This window comes from Lemur catta, chromosome 11 (genome assembly GCF_020740605.2).
Source record: "Lemur catta isolate mLemCat1 chromosome 11, mLemCat1.pri, whole genome shotgun sequence".
NCBI classification, from domain to species: domain Eukaryota; kingdom Metazoa; phylum Chordata; class Mammalia; order Primates; family Lemuridae; genus Lemur; species Lemur catta.
Genome location: NC_059138.1, coordinates 28,471,413 through 28,485,525, shown reverse-complemented (window position 1 = coordinate 28,485,525; position 14,113 = coordinate 28,471,413). Strand labels below are relative to the sequence as shown.

Sequence of the window (14,113 nt, the reverse complement as noted above, 5' to 3'; positions counted from 1 at the left end):
ACTGACACCCCTATGTAGTCATCTGGGCTGTGGTCAGGTGAGTTTGGAACCCCCACTATATGGTAATCAGAATGCTCTCTTATGCAATGCCTCTGTAGCTTCTTGTCATTCTATAATGCAGACTTGGAAGGGAACTGAGGCTGAGATAAGTGAGCCTGCCAGAGACGGAGCTATAGGATGAGGTCGGTGCCAGGGTGCTGAGGGTCTTAATTCCTCACCAACTCTCTTCCAAGCCCTCCTGTTTTCTCCTGTGCATTCCTTCCCTGAATGACTGCATCCAATCTCACGGCTTAAATCGCAGTGGTATACCACTGACTCTCCATTCTTTTGTCCTCAATGCCAATCTCTTTGCTCACAACTTTGACAAGTGGGTCCTCTGACATCCATTTTAGACATAAAGCTGAGAAAAGATCATCAGGATATTCACAGCTGGGCCTGGGTAAGTCCAAAGCCTGAGCTTCTTCCATAATGCATGTCCTTCTAGACAGACTCATTTGACAAACCCTGTCACCATCATAGGGAAGGGGAACACACATTCATCCCCAAATGGCTCTGTACACCCAACCTCAGAAGCCATTCTTCAAAATGTGCCAGAATGTTATTTGACATTTGCATAGCACCCAGTGGTTTCCAAAGTGTTCTCAAAGAAGCAAATGTAATCCACGCCATACTGCCCTCTCTATTTTCTAGTTAAGAAAAGCACGACTCAGACAAGTTGGATAACGTATCCAGATAATGCAACTAGTAAGTGGCAAAACCAGGATATACAACTATGGGCCATGACTCATCTGCACATTTTACCAGCACCAACATTCTAGAATAAGCTCTTTGAGATGGGATGGAAATGGTGCCACTCTGTCAATCAGCCAGTAAGAACTAGTTTAACATCTGTGTACCCCACACCAGGCTGTCCCTGTGAAGACACAGAAGTAAACACAGCAGAGACCATAAATGATGTCAGAAGCTTTCAAACAGGCATGACCAGAACTGGTCACATTTCAGTTTCAAAGTAATCTTTTGGAAAGAGATACAATGGTACAAATAGGAAAGAGACCAGAACCAGGAGGTTCTCTGAAGATTTTAAAAGGATCTTTCTCTTAAAACTTTGTCTTTTTGTACATACACTAGACAGAGAAATTATTTGTAAAGGCAGAAGCTAATGATGGAAAAAGAGAGAGGAAAAAAACAACCCCACAGCAAGCCTAAAGGATAGGTAGTTCTGGGGAGCCCCCTGCTTTGAAGGTCATCTTCGAGATATTCCCTGTGGATAGAAAAATTTAATACACCAGGTCTCAAATTCAGCTCCCACCACAGAATAGTAGTGTCACATAAAGTCATATTAACCAATTGTTCTCATACTTCGGCATGCATGAGAATCACCTGGAGACTTCATTTCAAAACAGACTGCTGGACTCCACCCCTGGAAATTCTGTTTCAGTAAGTCTGAGGTGGGACTGTGAATTTGCCGTTATGACAAGTTCTGCTGGTGCTACATTTCTATAACTTATCTGAGCCTCTCTTTCTCATCTATATAATGGAAATCCTAACATCTACCCTGCAAAGTTCTTGTGAGGATTAAATAAGAAATATAAATGAAGTAAGTGCTAAACAAAGGCAGGCGATTGTTATTATTAACCCAGATGTTTCATGTAGAGAGGAGTGGGCTATTGGCTACGAACCTATTTCTTTGAAAATGTACCATCAGCCCCGGTCCAATAAACTCAGTTTATTGACTCTGATGAAAGACAGACTCTTTTATCCTGGTTTTTCCCACTGAGATGGGAGGGTACGCGGCAATTCTTATGTGCTTTAGAGGGTAATATTTTATTAATGATGCTGCTGGTTGCCCTAAAGATTTTAATTAATTGTATACTTTATTGTCCTTGTTTCTCTGAAGCTTCATAAGCAAAGTGCTCCATTTTAAAAACTAATAAATTATGAAAGGCATTGCCAAGATCCTGGTGCATATTAGAGTCAGGAGAGCCCGCCCTGCTTCTGTCATCAGCATCATAGCCTGTGACCTGCAGCCAACATTCTGTTTTTCCTTATATCACCGTCAGAAAAAGGGAAAGTTCATTAAAATAAAACACACTGGTACAAGGGTTCTTGCTAAACCATATGTCACAAAGAATGTTAAAAAAAAAAATTCTGTCTCCCATCACAATGTATTAAGTGATATATTGTTTTAAATATATAGTGTGTCTGCCTGCCTGCCTCTCTCCCACCCATGTCCCCACCCCAGATTCTCCACTAAAACACTACTAATTCCTGGCCCTCCATACTAAAAATATTGTTATGCTTTCAAATTTTCATTCTCTAACACCTTACATTTCCATCCCCTATTCTGACGAAATGGGGTCAAAAAGTACTGTACATGAAAACATGCTACAGATCTGAAGACTCCAGGTATTTTATAAATAAATACAAGGCACTTTGGTATTTTTAGAAAAATAAGCCCAGAAGCAAAAATCCCATACAAAAAAGGTATATTCTTTCATATGAAGTGTATTACTCTGATGCACATATGGTACCAAAAGTACTTAGACATAGAAAAAAAAATACTATTAATATTTCTTGGTTTAAGAGCAAAAGGAATTGTTGTAAATCCTATGTTTGTAAAACACTATCTTGATAATCAAATTTTCAAAATTAGACAGAAGACAGGACAGATCCAAATGCTGTCACTCAAACAAAAAATTAAGATCTCCATCAGGGCACCCGAGAAAACACGACCCCCTCCCCTGGAAAAAAAAAAATCACAGCAGATGTGTTCACAGACTAAGCTTTATTATTGCACTTGCTTTTCCTAATTAAAAAAGAAAAATCCAGCTTTCATTTTTTAGTGATGGAAAGGAACTTTCCATCACTACATAAAACCTAAAACAAAACCAGAACTGCTAGATTTCAACTCCAGAGGCCACTCTTTTGCCTGTAACATTTGCCAGGAAAAGTACTCCAGGAAAAGTGCTTCTTAACACCTAGTTTTAAAAATCTGGCAGGGCAGCTTAAACTAATCCAGAGTCTGGTCTTCAAATAGAGAGCATGTCTTCTTTGGGACATAATAAATCATATACACATATACTTATTATGTATTATTACTCTATTGTATATGTTTATTATAAATTATATATAATTTATAATATACACATAAGTGAAAAAGGAGAAATAATCCCAAACTGTTAGCTGTTTGGCACAATAGCTTTGAACAGCTTTGAATTATGTGGGGCAAGTATGGAGAGGGCATTATTCAGGATTTTCTCTCATATGTGGTAGGGGGTGGGGAGGAGAGAGACCCCAAAAAACAGAAGCTGGCTAGAACTGCCATCTTAACTTGCCAATGCCAAGTTTCCCCCATCCCCTACCACCAAATCTAAAATACTGGGTTTATATGGGGAATTCAATAGCCACAGCCAAGTAGGTCCAGAAGAGCCTTACCCATACCCTTTAAGAATGGAGTCAGCACATTGATTGGTTGCCAAAAAGCCTCCAGGAGATATGAGGAGCCACAGGGGCAGAAATATCCCTCAGATCTTTGCCCAAACACATCAGTCCTATCAAGGCTCCTGGGTGAGAATTTGATTACCAAATACAAAGCCACATACATCCTCTGGTTCTTTCCACCAACACCAAGAGCATCTCTTCCAATTTAAAATCCAGTGGGTTGTGCCTACATTTGATCAATGAGTTTCACATGGGACGGAGGCAGGGCATCTGAGACAGCAGTTGGACTACCAGGTGGAATGAGGAGAGATGTGCCTAGTGAGCAATTAAGCAAGGGAGGGCAAGTCATTTCATCTGTTTGAATCTCAGGTTTCTCATCAGTAAAATGAGGATGTTGGAGTAAGTGATCTCTAAAAATCTCCTCCAGCCCCCAAATGTTCTGATTTTATATACCATCAGGGTAAACAGATTACTAGACTCAGAAAATTTATTTAGGTCATTTCCTGAGCCTAAAAGCCTTTGAGAAGTACTTGAGGAAAACGGATTTTGCCTCTTTGCTTAGAAGTTACAGAAATGTATTTTCCTCCTAGTTTAATAGTGCATGCTAATATTTAATAACATATTTAAAACTTTCTATGTAAGCAAGATTTATGCTTTTGGGGATGAACAAGGGCTATAAAGAAGGAAAAGCAATGAAACCCATCTTGAAATTTCAAGGAGATCAAAATTTGAAGACTATCAGTAACATGAAAAAAATAAATCCAGCTTTCTAAGTACATAAGAACATTCACTATGTTAAGAAAATGTGAATTTAGCCAATTATAAGTTTCACGATGAAAAGAACATGCTCTCAAACTATTTTCCAATCTCTGAAGTTACTTCTTGCCTTGAGATTATTCCTCCTATTTCTCTCTCTACATGGAGGAAAGAATTTTCATGACGGGGTTGCTTATCTCTGATTTTGTTCTTCCTAATCCCTCCTTTTTTCTCTCATTCATTTGAATCCCATCTTTCTTCAGCACATAGCTCAAATCCCACCTTTGTATGTTTCCCGATTCCTGAAATCTCTCCTCTCTCAATTTGGTCTTAAAGTCTGTCCTATTACTTCACTTGGCAATTAGTCATGTCCTGCTTTATGCACTTCCTCATGTTAAACTTCTTATTTTCTCACCCCTACTGTGTCAGAACAGCCAGAATATTCAATCTTCAATGATTTTATCTAACATATATGCCCCCTCTTTTGGTATAAAGTGCCTATTGCTCACAATGTAAAAACAGAAAACATGCAAATGATATCTCAAGTATATCCATCTTACTAAGACACAATGTTACAGCCCACTGTAGGGGCAACTAAGTAACTGGGCATTCAATCATGCTCATTGTTTCAAAAATCATTTAGAGTAACCTAAACTAGGGAAGCAACGTGGCCTGTGCCTTTAAAACAACATGGAGTACTGACCACGGGAAGTCTATTTAGTGTCAGCTCTCCCAGGCAATACACCTCAAATCAGCCATACTGCCTGGGATCTTTTCATGCAAGACAAGCAACTCGGAGTGTTGAAAGGAGGTTAATACTGACAAGGAAACAATGTCAGGAAGGAAACCTGGTAATGGATGTAACTAATTTTAACTAAGAGAAAGCTGGAATGAAAAGCAAAGAAGTGGCTCAGTCAGGGGTGGCAGCCTCTGATAATTAAGCCCTGCTACCTCCCTTTTCCTCCTTTCAGATCTCTTCTCAGTCTCTATTTCCTTTTCATAGAGGGGGGAAAAAAGGACTACATCTCAAATGAAACAAATGTCTACTTCCATCCTAATCCAGCTTTTCAGTGTTCCATCAGCCCAACACGGATCACCTCTGCATGCCAGCAGACATCCAGCTCTAATAATTTTCCTTTAAGAAGCTTACAATGCAGTGAAGAATATCCTCTCGATTATCCATAGGTGGCAAATGTCACCATGCTGATTTTCAAATGAAGAGGTTGGGTGGGCCATGGGAGGCTAAATGATATTCTTACAGCTGTGAAACCTTTCTGTGGAAAAACTCAGGCAGGCCATTGGAACCATCTTATGTTTTAAATTAAATATAAAAGTGTCAAAGTCAAATCCTTTGCAAACAAATATCCATTCCACATAGCAAAGTTAACTTGGCTATACTGCATTTACTGTAACATTTTAAATTGATCCCCTGTTGTTTACTAACTATTTAAAGAAAGCAATATTTTCTCCCTAAAATCAGGATTTCTACATGAATGATGGCATCATGCTGTACATGGCATTAGTAATATGATCTCATTATTTTTGTATGTTATTTATAACAGAATAAACTTTTAAAAATCCTTTACCATCAATATCATGATCACCCTTCTGCATTTCTTTACCTAACCGCCAAGGGAAAAAGACAAGTCTCCTTTTCCATGTTATATAAGCTTTGCAAAGGAGCCCCAAAAGAGAGAAATGCAATCAAGGGTATCCAAATAAAGTCTCCTTCTAAAGCAATACTCAGATAGACTTAGCAGGCAAAGTACATGGGAGACGGGTGGTGGGAAGAGACAGTACTTCACCTTTCCTAGGCTCATTCAAGTTGAATAGTAGTCTCACATTTCGGTGCAGTTGCAGACTATTCTAAAACCTTGCCTAATCTCCTTCCTGCTCAATCTTTCCTTTCATTCCCTTTTTCCTCTTTCCAAACTTCCCCACACTTCTCCCTTAACCCCCTATCAATCATCCCCTCCTCCACACCCCAGAGGATGATGTGGCCTTGACTGTATTATTGGAAGAATTCAGGATGGGAAAGGTACAGTCACCATCATACCACCAGCCACCACATCCTGAGGCTCAACCATCATTTTGAAGAAAGAGAATCTAAAGAGACAACTAATAGTGTTGGAAATTAAATTTAAAAAATGAAATCTGGAAAGTATCTGAGATGATATTGAGAAAAACATTTTGGAGAGGGGCAATATTAAAATGAAAATTAAAAAAATATAAGAATCAGGGTCATCTTTCTAAAATAAGATCTACAATATCTATAATGTTAATGATTAAAAATCACAGGCCAATAGTTTCACTATAAGCTAGTAACATACAAAGTATATATTTTCCAATTAGCCCATTAACATTTAAGTATTATAATACAACTTCTTGGTGAGTTTCATTTTCTTCATTCAAAAATATTCGTGGGACACTAACCATGTGCCTGGCATTGTGCTAAGTAACCTTTGTTTTCCATTACAAAAAAAAGAAAACTCACACAACTCTCCTTGAAGGAAGACGCTGTTCTCTCCCAGCTACAGCCTTGCTGTCCACGTGACATTTGTAAATGTCTGACCAAGTACCAAGGCTGTGAAACATTTTCTCACCTCATAAAGTTATGTGAAACACAAGGATAGAGCTGGCAATCTAGCCTACTCATGGATTCAATCACAGAGAGGACAAACATTCTTCCCTAAACAAAATTGCTCCTGTGAGAAATGATAACAATGACAGCAACAACAATAATAAACTCCCAAAACAGGTGTAAACAGAAACATACAACCAATTATTTGAGAAGAAAAAAAGGAAAGAATGAAAAGCATCACACTGAAAACAGTTACATTCTCATCTTTGGGGAGTATTCCAGCCAATTGCCTCTACCTCTAAGCTATTTTTCTCAAGCACATAGCTGAGACTGAAACCTCTATGCTCATCTTTGAAAGCCCTTCTCATGTATCTCTCAAGGAATCCTAGGGACCAGCCACATTTGCACACTGCTTCCTGCACTCTTAGTCTAAGACTAAGGCCCAGCTCACATGCCATCCTTTTGTGGAACATTTCTAGATCCTTCACCTAGGAACTCTCTCCATGATTCTTCCTCCCCGAACTTCCAAGGCAAATTATTTATACCTCTCGTGACACCATTGACTCTGATTTGATTCCTTGGTTTATGTCAGTCACTGGGATGTGTTATTTTAGGGCAGCAAAGATGTTATTCATCATACCTCCATCTTGGTAAGTGTTAGGTACTTTACTACATTATTTCCTACTTAATTATGCTGTGAAACCTTAAATGGTCTATAGCTGCCATATAACTTTCTTTTTTAAAAAACTTAGCAAAATTGGCTAAAAATGCTTCTTTGCATTTACATCAATACTGTCACCTGGAAAACAAAAATTTCTGTGTCAGCTGTTAATTTGTTTAACAACACTGTTGTACATTTTTTAACAAAATCATTGTCCAAGTTTTTCCTTGTCACTGTTGCCATGACGATAAAATTTATACCTACTTCTTGCATATTAGCTGCTCCAGAAAAGCTCAGAATGACAAGAATGTTGGTTGGCTTCCCAAACATAGCTCTAAAAAGATCTCCATTTTCCTTTCACTCCTAAATTCTTTGGTGACAATAAAAAGCAGGAATATTTTTGTTTTCCATACTGCCTTATCCATTAGGAGTTATTTTCAGAGTAGAAATAGCAATACGGCCTATAAAAGTCATCACATTTGGCTAAGGCACTGAAAATAACCCAGGTCTCCCGGCATGTTTCACAGCAAAGACTATTAATACGATCCTATTGAATAATGTAGCTCTTACCAAGCTTTACACTTGGGATGCTTTCAGGATTTAAACTAAGCTAAGAACAAGAATCACAAACTAAATTTAAAACACTCCACCAAAATGATATTAAACTGAAAACTATAAATTAAACTTGTTTCTAAGCAACATTCTAAATAGTCAAAGCTTAGTGAAAACACTCACTTTCAAAAATAGCCTACTGCTTTGGAGCTTCCATTGGCTTCTTACTGCCAAATGTATATATAAAAATGCACAATATGTAAACCAATTTAAAATTAAATAAATTTCTAAGATGAAAAGAAAGAATTGTTGATTAAACTAAAAAAAAAAAATCTAAGTCTTTTGTTGACAAGAACTCAAAATGCATAAAAGTGCCTTTGATTTTTAAGGAGCAATTATGATGACAGATATCATTCCTCTACCCTAGTTTTTTTTTTTTTTTTTTTTTTTTTTTTTTGGAGACAGAGTCTCACTTTGTTGCCCTGGCTAGAGTGAGTGTTGTGGCATCAGCCTAGCTCACAGCAACCTCAAACTCCTGGGCTTAAGCGATCCTACTGTCTCAGCCTCCCCAGTAGCTGGGACTACAGGCATGCGCCACCATGCCCGGCTAATTTTTTCTATATATATATTTCAGTTGGCCAGATAATTTCTTTCTATTTTTAGTAGAGACGGGGTCTCGCTCTTGCAGAGGCTGGTCTCGAACTCCTGACCTCAAGCAATCCACCCGCCTCGGCCTCCCAGAGGGCTAGGATTACAGGCGTGAGCCACCGCGCCTGGGCTCCTCTACCCTAGTTATTCTTTAATTTAAAAGTCAGTCTACAGGTCAAGTGGCTGTGAGAGGATCATGCCTTATTAAGTCAAAACAATTTGGAAAAGTAAAATAAAATGCCCAGTTTACTGCATAAGAAGCCATCACCAAGATTTCACTAAAAAGTCAAAAGCTATTAAAAAAACCCTGTTAGATTAAGAATCTTTGGTTCATCTCAGAACCCCAAAGGATTCTATGGAAATAACAAAGGAGGTTCACTTTCACAGATTTTCCATGGCTATTCCCATTAACAAGGGTGAAATTGTCAAATCTCCAACTATCAGCAATGAAAATCAGACTCCTGAAAAATTTAAACAGCAGAGAAGGAACACTGACCTTGTCAACACAAAAAATCTGCTTGGAGACCAAGGTTTGTTTACAATCTAACCAAATAAAACTATATATCAGCTACAGACCATAAATCAGCTGTTTGTGTTTGGTTTAATTGCCAAGTGATTAAAGTATTGAGGGTAGTAGAAAGAAGCCCATTCTAAGTAGATTAAACAAATTCAACCTTCCTGGGGAAGAAATACACACACACCCCCCACCCACTTCTCTCCTTTCCCTTACCATCTCTTGGGGAGGAAAGCACCCCATCATTTCAACTTCCTAGAGAAGCTTGTCTGAATAGCTAGATCCCTTATTGTAACCTCACAGAGAGGAACTGATTCACAGTGGAAAGGTTTCATTTGAAATCTTAAGACAGTTCTCATTTTCTATGCAAGGAATGAACACTCAGTCTTCCCTAAAGTTTCAAATCAGAACTTGCCGGTTTCACGAGTGGCAATCAGCAGTCCTCCTCCCCCTCTCTTTTTCCTTTCGTTCCTAGGCTCAGCTGCTTTCATTTCACCTTCCTCCAGACCTCTCCAGTCCCTCTCCAGAAAGCGCTACCTCCAGAGGTGGGAGGAAGTTGAAGCGGCCCTGCCCTCCGCTGCTCTGGCACGGGCTCCGCTCCGGTGGTGGGAGGGAAGGAGGGGGCGTCCACGCCCGGCTCGCTGCATCCCACCCGGAATCCTCGGCGAGAGCAGCCGGATCGGGCCAAGAGTGGGAGGCGCACCCAGATCTGCCTTTCTCTGCAGATGCTTGCAGCTCCTGCGAAGCTGCTTCCCAAGCCATGGGAACGTTTTCCACCCAGTAAATGTGGGTGCAGCCCTCCTCCAGGGTGGCAGCTGGAAGCCACTAGCGAGCCTCTGCACGGGGATATTCAGGGGGTGAAAGTGAGGACCAGCTACGGATGGGAGCGCATTCGGCTTCCACACCCCAGCGACGGAGAACAATGTCCCGAAACCTGGTGCAGAACCTCCACCTCGCCTGGGCGCTGCCGCGGGAGACCCGACCCTCCCCCCAACCCCCTACCGAGTGACGGGGCAGCAGGCAGCCAGGACCCGACGCGCTGGCGCTCGGCAGCGGCGCCCACAGCTGGGCACGGGGCCTCTCCCCAGGGGCCTCCCAAAGGCGCACGAGCAGACACAATGGGCATCCCCACACCTGCTCGGCGACGGCCCGCCTCCCTCGCGCCACTTTCCCGGGTCCGCAGAGGGGTGCCGGGCACCCGCGAGACACGCGCTCACAACCACTGGCGTAGCGGGAGGTGAACAATGGGGGGTCAAATTCGCCAGGAAACACACCCCAGCCCTCGCCCCTAACCAAAGCACACTGCAGAGAGGGGAGTGGGCGTAGGGGTCGCACGGGGCGCACGCGGGGACCCCCGAGGACCGGGCGGCCCCGGGCCGCTTCCCGTGGGGCTCGGAAAGGGCAGGAGGGATCTCCAGCCGGGTGGCCCTTCGCCCTACTCCAGCCGATCTCCGGCCGTGGGGGCACCCCGAGGAGGGAGCACCCCAAGGAGGGGGCACCCGGAGGGGCCCGGGGGCGCGGAGCCGGGGTCCATCGGGGCCCCAGCGCCGCCCCCCCGGCCCGCGTCCACACTCTCCCCGAGCCCGCCCGGGAACTCGGTTACCGCCGCCTCCGCCGTGGCCCCCGCCGCTTCCTCCGGGGCGCGGGACGCGTCGGGCTCGCAGCTCGCGCCGTCCGTCGCCATCTTCCTGCTCTAGCGGATCCGAATGCGAGCTCGGAGCGGCGGCTCCGGATTCAGCCCTCTCGGCGCGGGCGGCGCTTAACCCGCCGCGGTCCGGGGACGCGGGCGCCGCCTCCTCCCCTCGCCGCCGCCCTCCCGGCTTAACCCGCTGCGCGCCGGAGCGTCTCCGCCCCGGTCCCGCCCCGCGGCCCCGCGCCCGGCTCGCGGCGATCGGCAGTCGCCCGGCCCGTCGAGGTAGGAGGGATGGGCACACGGCCGGGCCCGGCGGCGGCTCTGCGCGCAGGTGGGGCGATCAGAGCCAGGGGAAGCGGGGAAGACGGCGCCCGGGAAGCGTTTCGTTTGGCAAAGCCCCCACCAACCCGACCGTGAGCGGACCGGATTAAATGTGAGGCCGCCTCAATCTGAATTCGGTGCAAGATCAAGGAAAATCCTTCACTTCAGCTCCCTCTATCCCACCGCTAGGAATCACATGGGCACCCCTTTCTTCTTAAATTTCTTTTTCTTAAATATCATTGCTGCAAGGGCGTTTTTGCCCTCCTGGTATATATCCTGGCTTTGTTTTAGTCTATAGTTGACACTAGTCCTCCGAAAACCACCAACTCCCAGATGAAAACGACGTGTCCTGTTATCTTTTAGTACCTTGCATGAGGCTGTCAGCTCCTAACTTTCTGCACAATCCTTTTCAAGGACGGTGGAGCGGACATGTTTTTGGTTTTTGACGCCCCAAGTCTGACGTCTCTTCTGAAGGACTAACCAAGAACCGTTCAATGCCATAGCCTTTAAAAGGATGCCCTCTACTTTTGAGAAAATTTTAAAAATTTCCTCTCTGCATGTGAGGACATGTGGACATACACAAAACAAAAATTTTTGTAAAAATTGATTTTATGGGAATTACAGGTCTCAGATTTTTCATGAGACAAGTGAGTTAGGCCCAAACCCTTAATTTTCTCTTCCCTCATCTAATTCAGTTCCTATCCTTTCCTGCCAATTCCCAGAATGTGAAAATCTATCACCTTATCAAGACCATATGGTACAACCCTCCCCAAATCACCAGATCCCTAAAAAATGTGTTGAAAGCACAAAATCAAATTGAGACATTCAAGCTGTGTCTCAAAGAAGTAAAATCAAACCACAACCAAATCCTGCACTTGAAATTCTGGAAGATGAATGATTGGAATGTGTAGTCCAAAGGTTACAGATCAAAGCTTTTTTTTTTTTTTAATGGCAGACTTCTAATGAAAGGTTTTGACACTTTAGTTGCTCCACTTTCCAAATTGGATCCAAATATGACACAAACCAGGGCAGAGGAAATCTTTTCTGCAAAGACCCTGAAAGGGATTGATCCATAAACTGTAAAAAGTTCTCTTCCAGAAGAGAGATCAAGAAAGAACTTTCACCTATAACTCTGGGGTTAAGGGTCAGAGGCTTAGAATCACCTCCAGGTTATTCTGTGAGTTGAGGTGCTCATTTATTTATTTTCTCTGACTTTACTCTGATAGCTACTACCTCTCTTATACCTTTACTATCCATCCCTGTTCATTATTCCACTTTCTTTGATCAAATATTCTCAGAAATTGCTAAATATTAGAATAACTAGATGCCTTATACAATGAAAGAAAAGCATTTGACGGTAAAAGTTAGACATTGAACTGATAGTAAAAATTTAAAGTTGGAACCAAGAGCATTCCCTGTTCTTTTCAAAATGCATTTCCACACATTACAAGGCAATCAGTTTTCATGAAACTGATGTTGAATTATTCTCCAAATAGTTAACTGGCTCACTTCTGGAAAAAAAAAAAAGAATAAAATTATAAACTTCACTTAGGAGTTAGGAACTAGGAATATGAAATGATACTATCTCTGGGAAGCAAATTCCTTTCATTTTACACATGCAGCTTGATTTTAAAAAAATCATCAATGGGAAGAAATAGCTCATATTACTCTAAATAAAGCAGAATCATGTCACAAATCAATCCCTGAGTGGTTTTCTCCCTTTCTCTTTCTTTTGCTTTCTTTCCTTTTTTTTTTTTTTTTTGTGAATGAAAAATAACAGGTATAAAAATCATAGAACAGCACATTTTCTAACCGCCAAAATCCAGAATCAGCATGGGATTCCACCTTAAAACTGTCAGTGCGGAGGGTGGGCTGAGCCTCCTGCCTGTAGTACAAAGGTGGCACACTAGGGGTTAATGCCCTCACCCATGGCCTGGCCTGGGGCTGCTGCTCCACCCAGGAGTAAGCTGGCCCCTTTAAATTCTCTCCTGAGAATTAGCCTCTGTTAAGATTGCAAATTAACTCTTTCTAAAAGACTTTCCTTGCACAAAGACGAGCTCTATTACAGTCAAAGCAAATTGATCTGAAAAGGTAGTGACTTGATAGCTTGAGAGATTAAAGCTTCTGAAGCTTCATTAAACAGCTAAATAATAATGATAATCAAAGACATCCAGGGCTAGAGTGAAAATTTCTGAAAGGGAGGGTTAAAAAAAGAGAAATAGATATATAAGTAGGGAGAAAAGCAATCCCTATAACAAAAATGGATGATGAAAACTCATTTTAGCATTAAAATGAAAGGAGAGATAGTGAATATATTGCAAATAGAGAAAACTATTAATTACATTCTTTTCTCTTTTGAACGTAATGATGTTGATGACCCACTGACAAAAGAATTTAAGACTAATTATTTTCTGAACCCTAGAGTGGTGGCGTTTGTGTTGAGCTATAGCCCTGTTCCAGGGTGAAACAATGCACCGACCAGTGAAATGAGTTGTTGAAACCGGGAAGGCAGACAGTGGTTGGGGAGCCAAGTGGTTTTCTGACTAAACCATATCCTTGGCCTCCCCAGCCACATCCTCCCACCCACTAAACCAAAAATCCCAAAGAGTTATACATAATGATACAACAGGATGCTTCCTTCCATGTGAAAAGATAAAGGAATATATACATATCCTAAAACAGTTTCCATCATGGAATAAGAGAATTCTTTATTTCAGTCAAATGACAACATTTATGTTAATTTCAAAGAGCAAACCATATGTCATCATGTCTTAGCATTGCCAAATGACAAAATTACTGAGTAGCAAATCATTTCGGACTATATCCACAAGGCTATAGTTATACAATTTAAATATTCCAGACCACGCTTCTCCCTGTCTACACTGTGGCAACCAACCTAGGAAGCCCCAAATCTTGACATTAGGAACTCTGGAACAAAGAGTGCAGAGGGCTCTGAGTGCCCTGTAACTATCACATGTTTTTGAAATCAAGACATTTCCAGAAATG

At 42.1% G+C, this 14,113-nt stretch overlaps 1 protein-coding gene across 1 annotated transcript in view; it reads right to left on the bottom strand.

Moving 5' to 3' along the window:
• CTTNBP2 (cortactin binding protein 2) overlaps nt 1–10,929 on the bottom strand; it is a 147,047-nt gene extending 136,118 nt beyond the window's left edge. The window contains exon 1 of the mRNA XM_045564469.1: nt 10,757–10,929. Coding sequence (XP_045420425.1) covers nt 10,757–10,837 — 81 coding nt within the window. The 5' untranslated portion in view covers nt 10,838–10,929. The remainder of the gene's footprint in view (nt 1–10,756) is intronic.
• Between the last annotated feature and the right edge of the window lie 3,184 nt (nt 10,930–14,113).